The sequence below is a fragment of the Raphanus sativus genome, unplaced genomic scaffold (genome assembly GCF_000801105.2).
Source record: "Raphanus sativus cultivar WK10039 unplaced genomic scaffold, ASM80110v3 Scaffold0018, whole genome shotgun sequence".
NCBI classification, from domain to species: Eukaryota; Viridiplantae; Streptophyta; class Magnoliopsida; order Brassicales; family Brassicaceae; genus Raphanus; species Raphanus sativus.
This window is the reverse complement of record NW_026615344.1, coordinates 77,844-102,561: the sequence shown is the minus strand read 5'-3', so window position 1 is coordinate 102,561 and position 24,718 is coordinate 77,844. Positions and strand designations below refer to the sequence as shown.

Genomic DNA, 24,718 nt, shown 5'->3' with positions numbered 1-24,718 from the left:
ATTCGCACTTTTACTCAGAGATCTACAACATGCAGGTTAACAGCTTTTTATTCTATTTTATCTCAAACAATTACCTTTTCAGCACTGTTGATCTAACCTTGTATATAAAGGAGAGCAACAAAGCAAAAGATCATGTAAAAAGCCAACAACTTTCAAAAGCAAAAACTATAAAAATCCTTAGAGAAAGATGATGAAACAGATGGAAGTATCTCAGTCAGAAAAGACAGAGCCTAATAATAACTCCAAATTCAGAAACAGAACCATAAGGGTTTCCACCTTCCAGTTACAAATGTAACTGGAGAAGATAAACTGTTCTAAAACGTCAAAAAGAGAGAATCGAAAAAAGAAGTTTGAAATCATCTCTCTTTGGAAAGCCAGCTAGTCGGGTCTCTTTCTAGTTTGTAGACGGTGGTCGAGTGATTCGTGGCCTTACTGGTGTCTTTGAAGGACTTACCCTGACAAAGAAAAAGAACACAGAGTCAGATACTGATCCAACTGAGATATTCAGAAAGAAGAAGAAAAAACACTACATGGATGAAGTTTTTACCTTATCGGTTGGGATCCAACGACCATCCCGCTGCAGTTGAGCGCCCTAAGTGCACTATCCGCCTGTTCAAAAATAGAAAAAAAAATAAAGTTTCTGAGTTATAAGGTATAACAAGTTCAAGAAACTTCTAGTCATCAGTAAGAAATAGACAAAAGAAAGTGAATGAAAATAGGCAAGAGCCTTTGCAATATATATTAAGCCACATCGATGGAAATTTTTTTTATCATTTAGTGAATAGCTGAAGAGCTCACCAGAGCAAAATTCAACAAAAGCTATACGAGTTGAATGCAGTTGATCACCAAGAAGCCTCAGGCGAGTTACCTGCGTATAATAGAGAACAACTTAAGCATCACTATGCTTAACAATAAAATTTCGGATAATTAAACAAGTTAGCAAGAGAGGGAAAGGATCAAGTAGGTCTAGGTTCTGTTCTAACCTCACCACATGCCGTCTCAAACAAGTTTCTCACATCAGCTTGAGTAACCTGTTGTTATAGAAAGTAAAGTCTTAAACCAGGAGAACATAGAATAAAGATTGTTTTGCATTTACCTTCTTGTCGATATTTGTGCAATAGATTGTCCTTGAACACATCTCCCTTTCATCTTCTGACTGAATCAACATCAACATGGTAAAGCTTACTGAAAACTTTACACAAAATTTATTCTCAGGAACATTTGAAGCTTACCCTGGGAAGAAATGTGGGATTCACTGGAAGAATAGCAGTTTTGGAGGGCAAGACCCTCACCGGGTAGTACCCGAGCATCGTTCCACCAGGGCTTAAAGCTTCTCGGGCGCCCTCTGTAGGAACAATATTTACCATTAAGTGCCAAGTATGGTCATCAAAAGAGTGACATGGAATTTTTATTGTTAAAACATTTTCAAGAATCCAGCAGCCAAACTTACGGTCATCTGCAAACTCGACAAACGCAAATCGAAGAACTGAATGTGGATCCCCACAAATCCGACAATCAACAACCTTCACAAGAAGAATTCATTGTTATCACAAACTATGTAATACCACCAAACAAAGTAAGAAACATTTAGATAAATCATTAAAAAAACATTGGCAGTATTTTTAGCAGATAAACACATAATCTCACTTTCAACATATTATAGGCTTTGAAAGCTAAATCTAACTAACTAGTCCAAACACTCATGGAGGGGAATAAATATATAACAAAAATTGGAAGCTTAAGGGATCATCTTACTTGTCCACAGTTACTAAACAAGCCAGCAAGACCCTCCTCAGTCACCTAACATCACAAAGCAGATTTTTTAACGTTACACTAATGCAAATTACATTCAATAATTTTTTAAAAACTTAAAAAATTACACTCTGGTCAATGTCAGAAACATAGACCGTTCTTCTCATACTATCCTCTCTCTGAGCCTTAGAAATTCTTCCAGTTAACCTCTCCTCCCTTGGCTATAACTGTTTCTTCTCTGCAATCACAAACAGCCATTTAAATTTTTAAAAACTAAGACAATCAAAATTTAAAGCTTTGCAACAACAATAAAATACATTGAAAATCACTGGATCAATCCAAATTATCAGATCATTAAAAAAATAAAAAGAAGAATTTTAGGATTATACCTTCTGGTTATTGTCACCTTTCTTTCCATTAAGATCAACTTCTTCACCAGATTGTTTTTTTTGTGGGCGCCACATCATCAGCAGACAGAAGTTGATTGTCTTTTCCTGTCTGATTGTTCTTCTTGGGATTGTAATAAGAAGGGAAAAACTCCTTAGCCATTGGATTTAGTTTCTTGAACATAGCCACAAGCTTTTGCATATCCAGATCGGATTCAGTTTTGGGTTTCGAGGTCGTAATCGAAGAGTTATTCTCAATTCCGCTATCAATGCCTTTTCACACCCTTTGTTGATACTAACATCATTGACAACATCAGTGGGCATCTCAGTGGTTGCAGCCATTGGATCAGACAACCAGAAATCTTATTAGTCCCCAAAGACAAGGAGGAATAATAATCTTTCTATTAAGCTTCGAATAGAGGTGATGAACAAAATTATAATAATCCTAGAATGTCAACACTCTTGATATCCATTTTTAAGAATTGAGGGAAGGCAAACACGAGAGTGTGCTTGATAATATATAAAAAGTGAGTGAGTCGAAATGTAATAATCAGCTCACTAAGGGTAAAAAAGAATTTGCAATTACAAACAAAAAAAAATTATATGATGTGTGGTTATGAGATGAAGTCAAAGAAAGGAATGAATTGATTCCGTTTTGGGCCGCTCTCTCTCTCTTTTGGCCTTTTCTATTTTCATAAGAGTGACCAAATTTTTAATTTATCTTTTTTTTTTGGTGACTAGAGACTTATTTAATTAATTATCTGCGCGGCCATTTGTCTTCTTTTTATTTGCAATAAGGCCTTGAAGTTTATAATTGTCTAAATTTCTATGTAATTCGAGTCAAGTAAAGTTGTTATGTTCATCGTATAAAAGAATCATATAAAGTGACAATTTCGGCCTCACTTTTATTTTTTATTCCATTCTCTGATTCTATTTTTCTTCTTTCCATTTGTAGTTCCGTTGTGTTTGTTTTGTTTTACATTATTTAAACATTGTGTGTGTCGTAGACTCGTTAAATAACTAATAAGTCCGTTGCCTGCTGCTAATGCTGCATAAATCTTTGAGTTTGTTAAGATTTTTATCTATTTTTCTTTTCTTGTATATGTAGAAGTTTCGTTTTTCTCGTTCTTTTCCAGTATTTTTAAAAATAATCTGTCTATTTTACTCTGAGATCTCGGGCTTTTTGATTGTTGAAGAAAAATAAAACCAAAGATCTGATTATTCAACAACAGAATACACCGTCTTCGTGGTGACTTTATAAATGTATATGTAATTTTCAACTTTAATGATTCTTCAAGTAATTATTTTGGTTTATTACTTTTTCACATTTGAATGATACATCAATATAATGCCATTGCGTGGTTTACAAGAACCTTCTTCGTTACATGATTGGAATGAAAGAAGTTTTTCAAAGATGTCACCAGAAGTCTTGGACACTTGACACTTGCCTTATCAAGAATGGTTGTACATGGATAATGGTGTTTGTGATGTTTTCTTGACTTCCGGCTGTATCACACAATCACCAAGTGAATATCGATCTTTCTTTCTTTACTTTGTTAATGTTTAGAGGTTCAGGATTCGGAAACATGTATATCCCTAGAACGAGGCCTAGAAAATCCATTCTAACAAGAATTACCAAACGACTCCATATATTTCAACTAGAAATTTCAAGAGTTTTAACCAATAGATCAATTTTTCCGCTGGTTATTCATGTACCAGTTAGATTTTTCCTTATTTACATGATAAAAATGCAGTATCAAGTTTCAAAAAAAAGTGGTACAAAATTGGCAAATCTATCGAAGGTCATGCGTATGGTGCGTGGGTTCGATTCCGCTACCATAACCAATTACACATGGACTACCTTGTATCTTGGCCTTTGGTTCCGGTTATTTAACATAGGAATTGATTATGTATCTATTTATAAATATTTTTAAAATTATTATGCCTGCATTTTGTAGACAAAACATGTAGTATTTAATAAGTATATATATGACTGAAATTTAAAACGTTTTCTCGGCAGGTTGCAAAATGCAAACAAACGATAACGGACCCTAATGCTACCAATATTGTTTGGAGGTTCCAACGCAGGCATTAAACCCATCAGTATTTCCCAGAAACTCAATATGACGGGTCGAATAAGGAATATTATTTATGTAGGGTTTTAATATTTGGGCCTCTTTTATGAGCCTATATTTCTTTTACCACAACAATGTAGTGTTGTCGACGACTAACTAAATAAAAAACGTAAACTGAAATATTTGATATTCAGCTAAGACGGTGTTGGATTTTTATACATAACTAATTGATTGTTTATCTTACAACGAAAAGGAAAAGAAAAGATAAAAAACACCGTCGGTAGTGAATTTATAGACTCATTGGGCTTTTGAAATACATTTGTTTTATCACCGGATATATTGGTCCATTAACGTATGATAGAGTATTAGTGGACTACGTATACAGATATACAATCATATTCCACCGTTCCTTGAAACAAACAAAAAAGACTCTTGAATTATCTGAAGACTTGGAGAAGATGCCAACCAAACTTGCATCAAAGCTTTGAGCTAACAAAATTGGAATTTGAGTTCTTTTTCATCCAATGCAGATCATTTTTCCGAGAAACTTCCTTCAATATTTCTATACTATTTTAGCAAATTAAAAATATTTCTATACTATGGGTTTGATACTTTTGTTTCTTCTATATTAAATCCCATGAAAAGTCCAGTTCTTTTTTCTAAAAGAACAATTTATGTATGTATAATTGTATATAGTTAAAGATTGACTACAACTGGTGAAACACAGAACACATATACATGTTGGCAGGAAGATAAACGGAATGTACTAACGTGGCCTATCTTTTTCATTAATTACATGTGTTTGCTTTTAACGAGTTAATGAAAAAAAAAAGATCCTGCAACTGCTTTCAGTGTACGTGTTCTTTTTGACCAATTAAACTACAAACTCGTAACGCAATTGCTACACTCGCAGTAATTTTAAATAACAAATTATAATTCGTGATACACTCGCATTGATATATAACATAATTTTTGAGGTTAATACAGTTTTAGTGTTACGATTCTGGTTTAAGACCATATAATATATATTCTCGAAATAGATATTACTTTTTGTTAATAATAGCGTGAAGCTTTTTAAACAAAAAATGGAAATTTTATATAAATTTATTTTGATGGGTTTTTCTTCATGAAATTTGGATAACTATTTGACAAAAAAAGATCTGGATAAATATTCTTTTAAACGATGGATAACCAGTAAGAGAAGGAGAGGTCAAACTATCGGATTCCGTTAGCAAATAATTAAAGCAACCAGAAGTTTCAACTCATCTAGTGCGGCGGTTTAAAGCGTTTGATTGACCGTTTTGAAACGCGTCTGAAACAAAATCATGCCTCGCCACGTGTTGGTTTCACTTTCTTGGTGAGACGAAACACGTTTTCTCCAACGTGTTTTATTATGTCGGAACGTTCTCAAGGATTACGTGTCTTTTAGCTAACGGTATCGTACATTTGGCGGCAGTTTTGAACCGTTGACAACCTGCCGTCTTTTACTGTTTTCCCTCCCTTTTAATCGATGCTTGACAACAATTTGTTTTTTTAATGCCACTCGAGATAATAGATATTTTTATTAATGGTATGCATTACATTTGAAATCACATACAGTAAAAACTCTATAAATTAATAATATTGAATTTACACCAAAAATTATAATTTTTTTTTAATTTATAAAAAATTATTATTTATCGAGATTACTAATTGAACTAAAAATTCAATTTGAAACTATAAAATTATATTAATTTATAAAAAATATTAATTTATAGATTATTAATTTAAAGAGGTTATACTGTACAATGTTTAAAGTTTAATTTATATATTTTTGGTTTTTGTCAATAAAATTTCACCATTTATAATTTTACAATTTAATTTATAATTAATCTTTTAAACAAATGCATTTATTTATATTCTAAAAATCTTGTATACTCTTTGTCATAAAAACATCATGTATACAAACATAAACGTAGAATATACATCGAATATTTTATTTTTCTGTCCAATTTCATTTTTTTCCGTGCTGAAGTGATGTTACTTTGTGTAAATCAAAAATCGGATATAAACTTAAATATTATGGGGCCTTAGACCCAAAAAAAAACTTAATATTATCCATATTTCCCAAAATTTAATTAACTAGCCATCTTGTTTTTGAGGGTATCCGAATATGAAATTTGTACCTCTACTTGTATTGTATTTTCTTTAAGCGCATAGGATGGATTAACCTACATGTAACAAATTCATGTATATGTTTTTTTTCCTTTGCCAATCTAGCATTGCTTTTATTAATTAGATAGATTAATGAATTTTAAAAGAGACCGTTACTTTATTTTAATTTAATCTGGATTCTTAAATAACTAGATATGCATCGACATGCTTTATTGGATATTTTTCTGTCCAGTTAAAATGAGAGGAGGAATATAAAGAGAGTCGGACAGAAAAAGAATTTTGATTGGAAGAGACCTCTTAAAATGAAAGGAGTGCATGATCAATGAAAGTGAGGTAGTGAATATTCTTCTTTTTGTGCAACCAGTTACTTTCATTTATAGTTAAAAGACTACATAGCAAATAAACTCTTCTGGACAAACCCGAATAGCAAAATTTAAAACTTTAACAATAAAATAGAACGGAAGGGATAAAAAACACTCAGCAGGGTTTGATGATGCATTTAAAGACATGCCTAAAAGATCAAATATTGCTAGAAAAGGAGAAAATCTCACTTTAATCTCTTCGAATGACTTTTGATGAGCCAGTTTGTCATGCGACTTTGAATAAAGTACATAACTTTGAACTTCATCAAAATGAATCTCGCAGCATCTACCGGTTCAAACAAACCTTCACACAAGAACGCAAACGGTAAAAATAAAAATCTTCTTCTCTGAAATTGTATCTCATAAAGGGACACTTCTCGAAGAGATGAATTTTGATGGAAGTGTTCTTTCCTCAAAGAAGAATGGAGGTTGTGATTATCTCTATCCCTTATTTTAGGCACTTTCTTTTTATCGTAACTTTTTGGTATTCTACTCTCTGTATGAGAAAAGTTGAAACTCTAGAGGTTAAAGCATCCACATTAGTGAAACTCTTAGTAGTGTTTTCAACAATTAGATCAACAAAAAAAAGAAATAGAAACAAGAAGGAAAAAGTTGAGAACATGCTCTTGAAGAAGAGCACTTTTTAAGATTTTATTAAGAGCTATTGTCATTTGTCAAAAAAGTTGACTATCGCCATTTGTTAAAAAAAAGAGACTATTGCCATTTGTCAAAAAAGGAGACTATTGGCGTTTGTCTATTGACTACTTGTTATAAATTTAAATATATTTTTTTGTTGAGGAACCATCAACGTTATATTTAGTTGTCGATTTTATGTGAGTTATTGTTTTTGGGGATTTTTCTTTCATCTGTCAGTTGCTGTATTTAACCGTGTTTTTTTATTTGGAAATGAATTATATATATAGCCCAAAATATCTAACATAAAAGAATTATTTATGACTCAGATAGAACAACACACACGTCTTTGATGTGCATAAATTTAAGTATGATATACAAAGGTCTAAGATATTTGCATGATGTTTGATGATGTAAGGGCATTGAAGAAAAACTATGCAAGTTAGTTAGTGAGTGCAGTTAGGACCTAGGCAGTCAGCCCAACCAACGCGAGGCATCAAAATAAAAATGGAAAAGAAAGAAAGATCCGAAAACAAAAGGAGAAGTCAAATTTAGCTACATATTCTACAATAACAATATATCATTTTTAAAATATGAAATGATTAGTAATAGATAAAGATATGGTTTTTAACCTTTTTAGATAAATACAGTATAGGTTATATAGTATTGTGTTAAAAGAGGATTCATTTTTAGGCTTTAAATAACAATACATTTTAATAGTGAATCTGCTTTTAAATACAATATTATGTAACACATGCTTGTATTTTTAACTTTAATTTATAACTTTATATTCAAGTTATTTGGATATTAGTTTTAATATTTTCATAGGCCATAATACTTAAGATAATTAAAAGAAAGTACACTGAAACAAAGAGTACAGAGATCAAAAGGAAATAAGAAAAAGATTACAAAATTAGGCTCTCGAATAACTACATTACGTCAAACAATGGGAAGTTTGCATACTAATTATCTGTCACTCCTTGTTAGGTACGGATGAACTATATGGACTCCACCTAAGCTCTTCGAGAATGAAGATCTTGTTTTTTATCATATTCAAATAGTTAATTATTAAAACATATTTTAAATTTTTTTAGGAAAATAGTATGAAAACTGAAGTATTAACTGGAAGTATTCTAGACTATGGAATGGTCCATACTTCTGTATTTTTCCAATAGTTAAGAAAAAAGAAATCAAACAAAACTTTGTAACTCGTGAAAGACCAAAATCTAAATAATCTTTGGAACTTTTTTTTGTAACTTAATCTTTCGGAACCTTTTACATCTTACAACGTTAGAATAATTCAAAAGGAGTTACGAGTGGGATTATGTATCTTAATGTTAATGTAGCTATTTATTATAGATTATTGTTATTTAGTGACATCTACTAATACTGCACAAAACCTTGTACAAAACAATGCTCTCGTCGCCCAGCATTACTGAGATGATAAATATTTAAACAAAAAGAACTGTTACGTCTAAGTGATCGCTTGAGTAAAACAGCAAACCAGTAACTCAGACATATAACAAAACAAAAAAATATCAGTAACTGATTAATAAAATCACTACTCTCTATTTAATGATTTCGATTCTCGTTTGTTGTTCTTGGACGTGAACGCGGTTTCGGGTGCGATAGGCGCACCACGCATAACTTTGGAACGACAACCATTCAGCAGTGGGAATATTAGGATATACTTTCTTTATTTGATATGATTTATTGATTTATAATAGTGACTGGAATATACAATAAACTATTATTCAAACTAGCCAATCATACAAATTATATTCAGTGATTAGTATTATAACAATTACTGACGTTTGCCAACATTAGGATTTTGCTTTAGAAAAAGTTACGTGTGGTTTGTGCTTATGGTCGTTTAGTTCGTTGGTCATACTAAGTATTCTTTCAGTTCTCATAATTTTGTTTATCTATCTTAGATATTTAACTAAGCAAAATTTAAATAAAAATTATATATATGGTTGTAAACATAGAAAGTTAATCAATTTTTATATCGAACATTAAAACATCATCAAATTCCAAAAATAAAATCTGAAACATCTAGTAATAAAAATGGATAGGATAACGGTAAAAATGCAGTATATTTGCATTTTTTGTTTGTCAACTACTATTACCTTTCAATTATAATAAATTATGTAACAAACAAATCCTTATGGTATGTCGAGCTTACTATTTTAGGATATATGGATACGCCCTGTCGACAACTATAGCAAACGAGAGTTCATTAGTTTGACAAATCACTAGAAGAGGGAGTGGTTTGACCTGTATCTTATCCGGAGAAGATAAAGATGAGTAGACGACCATTGTTATCGATGCCACGAAATTAAATAATTATTTAAATATGATATTGAACTTTGACCAACTCTACTGCCTGACGGAGATAAATACATTATCGTCTAAAATAGCAAAGTTAGTTAAATGTATTTAAACAAGCTACATGAAGTTCGATAAAGTTTTCTTTTGGTTGTTTCATCTATCAGTCTTTTTTCTACCTTCCTTTTGACTGATTCAAGCCATTTACTTTATACTTCTGATAAATAAGGTAGTATTTGGAGTGTGATATTGTGGCATTTTCCTCGCAACTCAGAAACTTGATTTGACAGCTGCCTAACATGTCCTTAAGTCTGTTCCCCTTTGTCTTGTCCTCTTCTCCCCAATTAGGTTTTGGTCAAACTTCCAGAGTCGTCATACCCACACATTTTGGCTCCAATTATTTAAGTTCACATATAAACATGAATAGAAATCATAAAAGTATAGTCCTTGTTCCATTTGATTTCAAACTCGCAGACTCTATACTTGATAATAGAGTTTTGTCAGATGTTAGCGGTTTGCTTATTTATATCGTTATTAATTATTCATAAGGGTGTCGAAAATATGTTAAATTATAAGATATGAGACGTTTTCTTAATAGCCCAAAAATAAAATTTAACCACAAAATAGCACATTTTGTGGGGTTTTTAGTGTTTAAAAAAAACCCACAAAGTAGCACCTAATAATAAATAGCAATCATTAAGTAATAAAATATCATTGTAACTAAATAATAAATCAAACATAAATAAATATTTTAAATAAAAATATTAAAATTTAAAATAGATATTCACTACTCTAACTGTAAACTCTAACCCTTATATCTTATATTCTAAATCTTAAATTCAAACCTTATATGTAAATCTTAAATCTTCTGAAGTTTAATAAAAAAAATTTAACCCTAAAATATACCAATTATTTTTATTTTAAAATGTTATTTTGTGAATTTATGCTTGTCTGTTATTTCTAATATAATTATTGTTGCTATTTAAGTACATTTCTAATAAAATTGATCAATATACACAAATAATAATACAGTGAATCAATCAATTTTTATTGGTCTTTTTTGTCAACTTTTGCTGATTGGTCTGAAATATTAAAATATAAGTAACACATTCCTTTGATAAATACCCTTCTTCAATTCGGTAATTTTTAGGGGGTTCATAAACATTTATTTTTAGTAAGATTTTTTCATGCATACGTTTCAAATATTAAAAATGAAACATTCTTTTTTTATGTTTCGTACGTGGTTTCCAGTTTGCATGAAATCCTTACATATGCCCTTTTTCAAAAAAAAAAAATGAAATCCTTAGAGATAACGTAAGTTTGTAAATGTTATTTTCTCAGCATTATTTTAAAACCTCAACGATTCTTTTCGTAAGCATATAATTAATTATCTAATTAAATTTAAAGAGCTTTGTTTTGCTCTAAAGATTTTCTTATAGCTTAGAACAATCTCGAAAAAACTGAAGCACACATGTTGTTAATTTTTTTTTTTGAATAAATTTAACATTTTTCAAAAAAAAATTATCCAATTAAACAAAACACACATGTAGATATTTATATAATATGGAGAGAAGGAGAGAGAGACATATGCATTCGAGCACATGTCTGTATGTTGTATATATGAACTCTGATTGGCCGGCCGGCGCCAGGCTACAAGGCTAGGGCACTTTATTTTGGCCCCACGCACAGAAGACTAATGTGGGCCACGGTTGTTTTTTTTTGTTTTTGCTTAGTTTAGGTTTTTTATCTCCAATTTGTCCAATAACATGGGAATAGCCCTGGCCGAACGAAAATTCATAAAAATATATTTAAGAAAACTTATCCATGTACTTACGTATTTCGTGCTGAGATTAGCTTTGATAATATCTTCTAAATTATCTTATATATATATATATACTATAATTATAATTTAATATAAGTGTTATAAATATTGTGTATACAAAAAATTATGGCCACTTTATAAGGTATTCAGTACAATTAAATGAAAATACAAAACTAAACTGACCTGTGAGATCTAATGTGTGAAACACTGAAACCAAAATCTAAGCAAGTTATCTTTTTGTATGTAGGAGTTAGTAATAGGAGTTGGTAATGATTTCAATCCAAAATCATTGTTAGAACAGACACATAAAATTAATTTATTAAAGTTTATAGTGATTAATTAGTTGATTCTCTATCATGCATGTACTTCCGCAAGTGTGAACCGATATTATTGTTGGATATTTTTGAGTGAATTCTTCCAGCTATTAAAGTGAAATATTGTAATTGTCTAGATGAACAATTGCAATTGTTTGTGATTGTAACTATTAGTGATGAACATTTGAAACTTTTGGTGATAACCATTGGCCATTGCAACGGTAGATATTTAAAATTTTTGCTGATGAACCATTGTCACTTTTGACTAGCAAATTCTACTATTGATATTAATAGTTATTACAACTCTTAGTGTTAACAATTGCAACCCTTAATACTCTATATAAAGAGTTGTAAGTTATGGAATTATGACGTGAAAACTTGTATAATCTGAAGAAGAGAAAAATCAGAAACTAATAGTCAGAAAAAAAGAGTGATTCATTGTTCAAAGATCATCAAAGATTTTTGAAAAACACATATAAGCACTATTATTTTTTTTCTCTTGTATATTAGTCTAGAATAAGAGTAAAACTTTGATTATCTTATCCTACAAACAGATTGGATGTAACCCAATGCCAGAGCCGGGCTTAAGGGAAGGATTTTGAAACTTTTGAATGGCGAGGGTCCCAATATACAAACTTTTTTTGTTTACGTATATTTTTATATAGTTATTTGTAATGCAAATATAAAATAAAATAAAAACAAGGTTTTTATACATAAGTATAATAAAAATAATAGATTTTTTGTTATTATGATTTAAAAATTAATAAATTTAAATAAAGAAACTATATTAATAACTTTTTAAATGGGATATATAGTTGAAACTAAGTTTTTGCTAAAACAAAATTTAATGATTTATTATCAAAATGAAACAAAAGAAATAATATTTTTTTTATTTTTGTATAGAGCTTCCGAAATCTTCTGAAATTTCAAGACTGGCTCTGCTTAAAATATAAACAATATATTCTCTAAGAAAAATGACCTTGTGATTTAATCATTATTTAAATATATAATTCACAACTATTCACATTACAATCTAATTAACCAACAAGAATATAATATGGAATCACACCCATTGTTTTTTTTCTAAAGATTACACCCATTGCTAAGAGTTTTGTGTAAAACACATTAATTAGTGCCAAGGTGTATACAACACGGTTTTCTTTTTTGAGCAAAACGCATACAACACAGTTTCGGTGAAAAATTTATTGACATGATAGAATAAAAATACAATTCCAGACGAATGGCAAGGAATTGACTGCAAAGACGTTAATGCTCGAAAAGCTAGTCCGTGTTCTTCATCCTATTAATTGGACGAGTGTTTATTTATGAAGAAGGATACTTTCCTCGTTTTATTTGCCTTAATTTCAGGGGATTGTTTGGTCGGTTTTGGCCCTCGTTTGTCTTACGAGTTGATGAGTTACATGTTGAAAACAAAATGACAAAAAGGAAATTTCGATTGTAACTGCGTTGCGTTAGGACATCTCAATGTTAGATGGTCTGACATGTGCGTGCGCAACACATGGTGAAAAAATCTTTGTCGGGTAGATGTCACCCAAACGTGTCAAAAACCGATTTTTTGACTTTTTGACCCAATTGTATTTTGTTGAAGTTCACCATATGTGTTCGATTAGGAATCTGAATCCTTTCGTTGGAATCGTTTTAAAAAAAGTAATCGGAATCACCAAAGGAGTCTTCTTAATTTGTTTTCCTAAAGAACTACAACGCTATGTTAATATGAATTTATAAAACCGAAGTATAGCAATTAATATATATTTTTTCAAAATAGAGTCGTATAAGTGCCACATAGTGTCTGGTTAAAAGTGTTACACAGTAGCTCAATTATACGCAGGATTGTTATATCGGATATAATTGGAGTCACGCAATTATTATATGTGATATGTCGTGAACAAGTCGACCTTTGAGTCTTTTTTTTTTTTGAAACTGACCTTTGAGTCTTTGACCCACCAAAAAACAGAAACCATGGAACCACGTCTAATCGATTAGGGTTCTGGCAATATTCCATTCTAAGGAGGATAAGATTTTGTTTTGTATTTATAATGCTTTGAATCATATTATAAAGTTATAGTTTCTTACTTGTTTTCAGTATTCAGTTTGTTCAGTTCAAGTGTTGTATTATTGATTCAAACTCATGTTGCTTGATATTATATATATAGTTATAAGAAAATTGTACTCCCTATGTTTACTAAAGAGTGTCAAATTTGTTGAAAATTAAATTTATATTTTTACAAAGAAAAAAGTATTCACATATCTGCACGACGCGATGTTATGTCAAATCTGGAGATGTGCGTGTATGAATTATATATAGTTTGGAAGATAAATGGATAAATGGCAAAGACTAGCTGACATTGAAGAAGATTGTTTGAAGCAAAGATCAAAAGTTCATTGGCTGGATGTGGGAGATGGAAACAATAAGTTCTTTCACAGCTCAGCAAAGATAAGGGAAGTAAGAAATGCCATTCATGAAATCCTCCGAGCAAATGGGTCTATAGCTATATCAGATGAAGAGATCAAAATTGAAGCGGAGAGTTTCTTTGCTGATTTTATGACAAAGAAGCCAATGGATTTTGAAGGTGCTACGGTTGATACTTTAAAAAAATTGTTGAACTTCCAGTGTAGTGAAGTTGATTCAATCAAGCTGGAGAGAGAGGTTTCTAAGGATGAGATAAAAGATGTTATTTTTCACATGCCTGGATATAAGTCATCAGGGCCAGATGGTTTTACAACGGAATTCTTCAAAGAAGCATGGCCTGTGATTGGAGAAGATGTAACTAAAGTGATTCAGTCTTTCTTTGCAAAAGGATTCTTACCCAAAGGTCTCAACTCCACGATTTTGGCACTCATACCCAAGAAAGTTGAAGCAAAAATGATGAAAGACTACAGGCCTATCTCCTGTTGCAATGTTCTCTACAAAGTAATATCAAAAATCCTTGCCAACAGATTGAAGAGCATCCTGCCGAAATGTATTTCTCTAAATCAATCTGCTTTTATAAAAGAGAGACTTCTAATGGAGATGTACTGCTGGCCACGGAATTTGTCAAAGATTATCACAAGGATGATGTCTCAGCTAGATGTGCAATGCAGATTGACATCTCAAAGGCTTTTGACTCAGTCCAATGGCCATTTTTGATCAACACACTCAAAGCTTTGGGTCTTCCTGAACAGTTTATCAACTGGATTACTCTCTGCATTACTTCAGCCTCTTTTTCAGTACAAGTTAATGGGGAGCTGGCAGGGTATTTTCAGAGCAGTAGAGGGCTAAGGCAAAGATGTTCGCTGTCACCTTACTTGTTTGTGATCTGCATGAATGTTTTGTCACAGATGCTTGATGAAGCAGCGAAGCAGGAGAAAATAGGGTATCACCCGAAGTGCAGAAATATTAATCTTACCCATCTATGCTTCGCAGATGACTTGATGATCTTTGCAGATGGCACAAGAAATTCGATAGAAGGAATCCTTACAGTGTTTGAGGAGTTTGATAAGATGAGTGGGCTGAAGATAAGTAGGGAGAAATCTGTGTTGTTTATGGCAGGAACAGATCAGAGAGGGGAGGATATCTTAAGGCAATTCAACTTCGCCACTGGGAAATTGCCAGTACGTTATCTTGGGCTACCTTTTCTAACAAAGAATATGACTATTTCCGATTTCTTACCTTTGGTTGAGAAAATAAGGAAGAAAATCAGTTCATGGAGGGGTAGATTTCTTTTTTTTTGCTGGGAGATTACAGCTTATAAATTCGGTTATCCGGAGCCTCACTAACTTCTGGATGGCAGCCTTTCGTCTACCTAGTGGATGCATCAAAGAAATAGAAAAAATATGTTCTGCATTCTTATGGTCAGACCCAGATTTAAATGGAAAAAAAGCAAAAAATTCTTGGGGAGAAGTATGTAAGATGAAACAAGAAGGGGGCTTGGGTTTAAGACCTTTGAAAGAAGTTAATCAAGTGTGTTGTTTAAAGCTTATTTGGAGGATACTTTCTGCTCACTCTCTGTGGGTGAACTGGATAAAGATCTATCTAATCAGAAAAGGCTCGATATGGATGATCAAAGACAACACTCAAAGTGGCTCTTGGATGTGGAGAAAAATACTCAAGAATATAGAGAAGGCAAAGAAATTCTATGGAGTTGAAGTGCATGATGGCAAGACAACATCCTTCTGGTATGAGGCGTGGAGCACGATGGGGTGTTTGAAAGATATAGTAAGAGAAGGAAGCGTTATTGATATGGACATTCCAGTGAATGCCACATTGGAAGAAAGTATGAATCATAGAAGAAGGAGGCATCGAGTACCAATACTAAACAGGATTGAGCTGGAGATAGATAAGTTCAAAGAGAACTGGACTAGGGAGGAAGACGTCTCGATGTGGAAAAATGAAAAAGGCAAGTTTAAAAATAAGTTCTCAACTAAAGAAACTTGGCTTAGCATTAGAGAGAAGCATATCCCATGTGACTGGTATAAGGCGGTCAGGTTTAAACACGCGACACCAAGATTTGCATTCATCACTTGGGTTGCTATGCATGGGAGATTAGCAACAGGAGATAGAATGAAGAGTTGGAATATAACAGTAGATGCGTCGTGTGTCCTATGCCAAGAGCCTTTGGAGAGTACAACACATTTGTTTTTTGAATGTGCATATTCAGCACAAGTATGGAAAGCGTTGATGAAGGGTATTCTCCAAGATCAATACTCGGTAAACTGGGAGAATCTCATTAGGCTGGTAACTGGGAGACAGAGTTGGGATAAAACCAAGATATTTACAGTGAGATATGCCATTCAGCTAGTGATCTATTCTATTTGGAGAGAACGAAACAGAAGGAGGCATGGTGAGCTCGCGGTACCGGCATCAGTTCTGTCTCAGAGATTGGATAAAGCAATGAGAAACCAGTTCTATGTAATTCGCAGAAGAGGAGATGTTTCTTATGAAGATGGAATGACTAAGTGGTTTGAAACAAGATGAGAAATCAGTAGGAAGCTAAAGCAAAGGTGGAAGAAGGGATGAGCTAAAGAGTTGGAGATTAGAGTTTGTGAGTTAATTTGGTTTTTATTTCTTGTATAGAAAGTTTGGAAAAGGAAATACTTAGCTGTAACAAGTTTTTTTTCTTTTGAATTAAATTTAACATTTAATTCAAAAAAAAAAAAAAAAAGAAGAAAAAGAAATAATTTAAGCATGATGGAGATCGTTGCCACGTCTTATATGGGAGACCACTTTGATTTCACTTCTCTAACCCAAACAAGAGAAGAAAGAAAGTTAGACGACACAATGGTCTGTATGTTTGATGATAAAAAAAAAAAAAAAAAAAAAAAAAAAAAAAAAAAAAAAAAAAAGACGACACAATGGTCCAATCGGAGACAAGTGAGACAGTACAGACCCTAATGCCCTTTTACTCATCTTTTTACTTGTTATTTTAGTTGTTACAAGACACCATATTATCAATGTATCATGATTATACAAAGCTGGATACGGCCTTCCGACTTTTATATGCTTTTTTTTATCCTCTCTACTAAACTATCAGGCGGAGTTTCTAGAAAATTTATACGTGAAAGTATGTTTCTTCATTAAATTGGAGTACGTGAAAGTTTTGTTTCCTTAATTTATATGTGTCCACGTATAATACCCACACAAAAAGAGATAAATTGGAGGTGATCTTATGATATCAGTTGTCTTTCAAAGTTTAGGCACAATATACGAAATCCAAGTTTATCATTCTCCCAACAAGTATTTTGGCTCATTTATTTAAACATGAGCATATTTATTGCATGGACTCTTAAAATAAAGTTCTTAGCAACAAAATATTATTATTTTAATATATTATAAATAAATAATTAAAATTTAATCAAAATTAAATAGTTAAACTAATTAGAAGTTGTCAAATGGAAGAAAGATACAAGATTAACATTAGAGATGTATCTTAGATCTCTTAAATAAGAGACATATCTTAATTATCTTTCATACTTTTAATTACTTTTTGATATTTTAATAGTAAGAAATTTGATAAGAGCCTTACAATAAACATGCTGTGTAAGAAGCTGTGACAAAAGAACAAAACATAATTGTACGAATCTCTGTTTGAATGTTGACCCAATAGAAAAAGGAGTGGTCTAACATAAGTGCAAGTGGTTTTTTTTTGGTCATTTATAAGTGATTTTTTTAAAGGGTATCATTTCAGACAATTCAAAGTAAATATCTTAGAGAGAAAGACATATGATGTAAGACACCGACTTTTAATAAATTGCATGCGTAGGGTTAGTGTTCAATTAACAATTTGTTCGTGTAAGTTATGAGTTTTTGGGTAACTGGTTTCAAGGACGATTAGACAACTAAATGGGCTACTAATAGAATCTCCAACCCTCATTCTATTTTTCATTTTAACATAAAATTTAAAATAAAAATACTTTGATGGTATTTCTGTTTTTACTATATAATAAAATAAAAGGTATAAATAGAGTAATTTTTATCATTCTAGTTTTTATTTTAAAATAGATTATTATTAAAGTATAATCTAACTTTGTTATAGAGTTACTATATTTTCTATTCTGAAAGAAATATAAAACAAACCACTATGGTTTAACTAGTGGGCCATATTTTGTTTATTTAGGGTAAATATAGGGCTATATATGTGGAGTAGGTAAGGTTAATTTACGTTTGCTATTCGTATCTTAAGAACATATCCAAAATATTCTCCATGTTTATTCTACAAAGAGATTACAGTAAAATATTCTCTATTCATGTTATTTTTTATTTTATAATAGAATAAAATATAAGATTAGTGCATAAATAAAGTAATAAAATTTCAATATTCATTACTTATTTTTACTATAAAATGGGTAGAGTAGAGGTGTCACTGGTGAGACTCAACTTCAGACTTGAGATATACTGAAAATTTTCAAATCTCTTTTTTTTTAGCTTCAGACTTGTTAAGTGATCGCCAGATATTTATGAGATCCTCTATTCAATCATTTTCTTTCTTCTGGATATTTCGTTTGTACACATTTCCTCTTACAGAATAACTAGGTGTTTTCCTGCACCATATGCTGTAAAAGAATTTTAAAATATTTTTAATAGATAAATATAAATTATATTTATTTTTTATTAATATTATAAATTTTCTTTTTTTCTTATCAATATTTTAATATAAATTTGATTTAACTGTACATTAAAATTAAGATAAAAACAATTTTGTTTATTTTGAATTATATTTAATAATGTGCATGTATATTGTTAAAATTATAATCTTAGGTAATTTTTTCTATCTATTTATTTTAATTAAATATATTAAATAAATATGTAAAATTGCATAATTGTCAAAAATTAAAATTAAACAATATTTATAAAACCTGTAGATATATATAAGAATCTAATGATTTTACGATTTAATTTGATTTTATGATTTAATTTTTGTAATTTTCTAAAAACATGTAATATATTTTTGAAATATTTTTAATTTAAATGATATTTCGAAATTTGAAATGCCATAATTGAATATATTTATTTTAATGATGATTTATGAGTTATTACCGTATTTAAAAAAAATCCAAATATATAAATCGACAATAAATGTAATATATGAGTTATTACCATATTTTATAAAGTTTACCAAAAATATAAATTAACATTAAATATAATTGTCCATGTCATATTAATCTATAAGACATTTCATCAATTTTAGTAGTCATGTCACAATTATTAATCTAGGTGATTTACTGCACCATGTGTAGTGATGAATTTTTTAAAAGTTAAATTTTATATTTTAAAATGTAATTTATTAATATTATATATTTTATTATTTTGACCAATAATTAATATAAATATCATTAATTAAGCATAAAATTAAGAGAAAATATATTTTTTTATTTTAAATTATATTTAAGAATATATATATGTATATATAAAGTTAAAATCTTAGATTAAAAAATTATTTATTTCATTTGGTTAAATGTATTAAATCAACATATACAAAATTACTATCATATAAAATTGTATAATTATCAAAAATTAAAACTAAATAATATTTATATAATTTGTAGATATCTAAAAGAAACTAATGATATTACGATTTATTTTTTTTTTAAATTCAGAAAATTTAGAAAATTTTAGATTGTAAAAATTTTATAATTATAAAAGTAAAATTATATAATATTTCGAAATTCAAAATGTCATGTCCGTAGACTAGGGGATTGTGAAAACGATTGTAAAGAAGAAATGTGACAAATCACTTCTCAAATATAGACTAGGGGATTGATATTAGACTAAAATATAGATGAGATAAAGGAACGTTCAATTGCTTGGTCGTGTCCGTAGACTTAAGAACAGTCGGAGAATTGAATATATAACATGTATTAATTGTACGGACGCAAACACTTAAGCAACAGTGGACCGTATCAATCACATGAACATAAAAAGGTAAAGCCTTGAGATATTTTCATGTGGAGATGAATAGGCCATGTTTGGAGTTCTCAAACAAGAAGCTCTTGAGCCACAACATAAGTTGGCGATGGTAATTTAATGAAACTTCATTTTACCAATAAATGCATATACATATTTTTGTTAATATAGAAAACATATCCCTCTTTTTCTCTGAGCAACAAAACATATCCCTCTTGTTTATTGATATTTGTAGAGGAATTTCTAAGAGTTTAGAAGTTGTTCACACACTAATTTAAATGGACAAACTATTTCCTATAGTACCTTCCAGTTAGAAAGATTTATATACACTTAAATTTGTTTTTGGCATGACACTAAACAACCTGATGTTATCGAACCAACGAGGATACATGATACTAGATTAGAGGTTTTTTCAGGACCAATGCATATTCAAGCTGCCAAAGATTGATAGCTTTTGTTAACAAACCTAGAAGCAAGAAGCCACAAAAAAAAAGAAGACAAAATGAGTTAAAAGATTGAAGTGGATGCATTTGTCTAAGTATGAAAGGTCTCGACTTAGAACCATAACATATTACTCTGTTTCTCTCTCTCCCTCTAAAAATACCCACTCACTACATTCTTGCTATGTCAATAATTCAACACGTGGCGACCCACCATTCCCGTCTCCCGGTCTATATAAAGCCTTTAGCACTTCATTGCTCTCAAACCAACTCCCTCTTTCTCTTCTCCACATCAACAAAGAAGCAAAAACAAAGCCTTTCAAAGAATCTCAAAATCGAACTCACTTTGAAGCAACAATACTGACTACACATAACTTTGAAAATGTCTTCTTTCACGGCGACTGCGGCGGTTTCTCGGAGATGGGTCGGTGGCAATCATACTCAGCCGCCATTATCGTCTTCTCAAAGCTCCATACCCATGACAAGTCGCGTCCAACGAAAGCTCAACGTTTCCTCTGCGCTTCACACTCCTCCTGCTCTCCACTTCCCAAAGCAATCCCCCAACTCTCCAGCCATTGTCGTTAACCCCAAAGCTAAAGAATCCGACAGCAAGCAAATGAACTTGTTCCAGAGAGCAGCTGCTGCGGCGTTGGACGCGGCGGAGGGGTTCCTCGTGAGCCACGAGAGACAGCATCCACTCCCAAAAACCGCCGACCCTAGCGTTCAGATCGCCGGAAACTTCGCTCCGGTGAACGAACAGCCCGTCCGGCGTAATCTTCCGGTGGTCGGGAAAATACCGGATTCCATCGAAGGAGTGTACGTGCGAAACGGAGCTAACCCGCTTCACGAGCCGGTGACCGGTCACCACTTCTTCGACGGAGACGGGATGGTTCACGCCGTTAAATTCGAAGACGGTTCGGCTAGCTACGCTTGCCGGTTTACTCAGACAAACCGGTTTATCCAGGAGCGACAATTAGGCCGACCGGTTTTCCCCAAAGCCATCGGCGAGCTTCACGGTCACACCGGTATCGCCCGGCTTATGTTATTCTACGCCAGAGCTGCAGCCGGTTTAGTCGACCCGGCACACGGAACCGGAGTAGCTAACGCCGGTTTGGTTTATTTCAACAACCGGTTATTAGCGATGTCGGAAGACGATTTGCCATACCAAGTCCAGATCACTCCAAGTGGAGACTTGAAAACCGTTGGCCGTTACGATTTCAACAAACAACTAGAATCCACAATGATCGCCCACCCGAAAGTCGACCCGGAATCCGGCGAGCTATTCGCTCTAAGCTACGACGTCGTTTCGAAGCCTTACTTAAAGTACTTCCGATTCTCACCGGACGGGACTAAATCACCGGACGTCGAGATCAACCTCGATCAGCCGACGATGATGCACGACTTCGCGATAACAGAGAACTTCGTGGTTATACCTGACCAGCAGGTCGTTTTCAAGCTCCCGGAGATGATCCGCGGCGGCTCACCGGTGGTTTACGACAAGGAGAAAGTGGCACGATTCGGAGTTTTAGACAAATACGCCGAAGACTCGTCGGCCATCAGGTGGATCGAAGCGCCGGAGTGCTTCTGCTTTCATCTCTGGAACGCTTGGGAGGAGCCGGAGACAGAGGAGGTCGTCGTGATAGGGTCGTGCATGACTCCGCCGGACTCAATTTTCAACGAGTCCGACGAGAATCTCAAGAGCGTCCTCTCCGAGATCCGGCTGAACCTCAAGACCGGTGAATCCACTCGCCGTCCGATCATCGCCGACGGAGAGGAGCAAGTCAACCTCGAAGCGGGGATGGTTAACCGGAACATGCTCGGCCGGAAAACAAGGTTCGCTTACCTCGCTTTAGCCGAGCCGTGGCCTAAAGTCTCCGGCTTTGCTAAAGTCGATCTCTTTACCGGTGAAGTCAAGAAATACCTGTACGGCGGTGAGCGTTACGGTGGAGAGCCTCTGTTTTTACCAGGGGACGAGAACAGAGGAGAGGACGATGGTTACATCCTCTGTTTCGTTCACGACGAGGACACGTGGAAGTCGGAGTTACAGATAGTTAACGCCGTTAGCTTGGAGGTTGAAGCAACGGTTAAACTTCCGTCGAGGGTTCCGTATGGGTTTCACGGCACGTTCATCGGAGCTAATGACTTGGCGACGCAGGTGTGAGTGTTATGTGTACGTATAGGTGATGATGAAGAAGCTTCTAGAAGATAAAAAGAGAGAGGGATTTATCAGTGGGATGGTCTGCATATACGTCCCCGGAATCTTCTCCTCTTGTGGTTTTTTCTTGCTGTGTTTCTTTCTTTGTTCATTTTTTTTCTCTTGGGGTGCAGTTTGATATTTCCCTCTTTTTTGGGGTCAATTTAGAAGTCTGAAAGATTTTGAGGGACCAGTTTGTAGCTTTTGGGCTGTAGGGTAGTAGCCTGGCCGTTCGAGCTCAGCTGGTTTCTGTTATTCTTTCACTTATTGTTGTTCATAGTGAGAAGTAAATATTATAATAAACAAGAGATTGTGTTGATTGTATGTTTGTAGCAAACATTTGGCTTTTAATAATCTTTTGTCTATGGTTTAATGTTATTTTAGTTGAATCCGTTTTACTTATGGAATGGTTTTCTGGTTTGTGACATCATTGTTGGTTATAATGTTAACTTGGTCCGTCCATCATTATTCATCAAGTGATCTTTTAAAATGGACCAATGAAAGAGAGACAAGACTCAAGTAAGCTAACCAAATCACGCGTCTTGTAAATCTAGTATGTCACTTTTGGTATTTGCATGTAAGAGAATTACCAAAGTCACTTTCAGTCGATTCTCAAAATATAAACTGACGATGAAGTTATCCCACGTAAAAAGAGTATATAATTTGAACATGACTTGTTATTAACCTGTTTGAAAATTCAAGGGGATTTAGTAACTCGTAGTTGTCATAAACCTATATTAAAAACATAGTAATTTTGGTAAGCAGAACCGTAAACATTGGATATATATATATATATATATATATATAATGTAACGTGAGTGGTGGGTGGTAACACAGTGCAGAGACAAATCAGTATTAGTGGAATTGTGACGAAATTAACAGCATTATTCTTATTTTATCAATAATAACGCAAATCAATAAATATATTTCATTTATTTTTACAAATGTAACACTTAATCTGAACGTGATCTATGATTATTTGGATAAATAAATGTATATACAAAGAAAGGGAGGTCAACTGTTTGAAAGAGTGTTTCAGTGTATTGAGATTAAGACATTTGCAAAGTAAACGGTACGCAAATGATTTACATTTGTTATCATTTAACAACTTTTGCTAAAGAATATCTTAGGATATGCTTGCACAGATTTAAGATTTTTTAAGTTTACGTACACGTTTTAGTCTTTTAGTCATCGTATCGATCTATCTGGAAACTAACTAACCCAACGTAGATGGATGTGTTTTCTGACATCATTCAAGAGCAGTTCTTCTAAGATCCAGGAAGAACAGAAATGAAAACAAATTTATTTATTTTAAAATTATATATGATATATTTCATATTTTAAAATTATATTTTTTTTTTTAACATTTTTGTCATATTTTTTAAAAATAAATATATATATATATATTTTAACATTTGTGTTTATTATTCAGACACAAGTGTATGTTCCTTCCATTGTCCGCTCACGAGAGTGCCTCTTGTGTTTATATCTGAAAGGTTTGATTAATACTATCTTAAGGATTTGAATTTGAAGTATTGTAAGAACACATATAACATTTGTGAAAGTTCATTGGATGCATAAACTTTAATCGGAACAAAAAATTTATTGAATATGGGCAATATGGCAAAATGATACGTTGGGTTGCATTTCATTTACGACAAATAATATAGGGCAATAATATTCAGAATTTCAGATAGTTCATTTAGACCATCCACGTTTCAGTATGTTAATGTTTATGATAACCAAAAAAGTATAAATATGATGGAATATATTGAAGTCAACAATAAAAAAAAAAGAATATATTGAAGCCAACAATGATATAATCAATACTTACCCAAAGTAGAAGGTGACTTTTAT

General features: G+C 32.4%; 2 protein-coding genes and 1 pseudogene across 2 annotated transcripts; 2 read left to right on the top strand and 1 right to left on the bottom strand.

Annotated features, from left to right (window-relative positions):
* Window positions 1-367: 367 nt before the first annotated feature.
* On the bottom strand, window positions 368-2,584 carry LOC130500713 (polyadenylate-binding protein-interacting protein 9-like; annotated as a pseudogene).
* Window positions 2,585-14,164: 11,580 nt separating this feature from the next.
* LOC108858919 (uncharacterized) lies at window positions 14,165-16,801 on the top strand. Its single transcript, XM_018632769.1, has 3 exons — window positions 14,165-14,758; window positions 14,929-15,438; window positions 15,803-16,801. The coding sequence occupies exons 1-3, from the start codon at window positions 14,165-14,167 to the stop codon at window positions 16,799-16,801; spliced, it is 2,103 nt and encodes a 700-aa protein (XP_018488271.1).
* A 4,145-nt stretch (window positions 16,802-20,946) lies between these two features.
* On the top strand, window positions 20,947-23,283 carry LOC130500712 (9-cis-epoxycarotenoid dioxygenase NCED3, chloroplastic-like). The gene has a single exon (XM_056995670.1). It carries the CDS (start codon window positions 21,050-21,052, stop codon window positions 22,826-22,828), a length of 1,779 nt encoding a protein of 592 aa, XP_056851650.1. The 5' UTR covers window positions 20,947-21,049; the 3' UTR covers window positions 22,829-23,283.
* The last annotated feature ends 1,435 nt before the right edge of the window (window positions 23,284-24,718 follow it).

Coding starts and splice junctions, on each gene's coding strand:
- LOC130500712 (XM_056995670.1), top strand. CDS start 21,050: ATGTCTTCTTTCACGGCGACTGCGGCGGTTTCTCGGAGATGGGTCGGT.
- LOC108858919 (XM_018632769.1), top strand. CDS start 14,165: ATGGATAAATGGCAAAGACTAGCTGACATTGAAGAAGATTGTTTGAAG. Junction 14,759..14,928: donor GTTGCAATGTTCTCTACAAA/GTAATATCAAAA, acceptor TGTGCAATGCAG/ATTGACATCTCAAAGGCTTT. Junction 15,439..15,802: donor TCGCCACTGGGAAATTGCCA/GTACGTTATCTT, acceptor TGTTGTTTAAAG/CTTATTTGGAGGATACTTTC.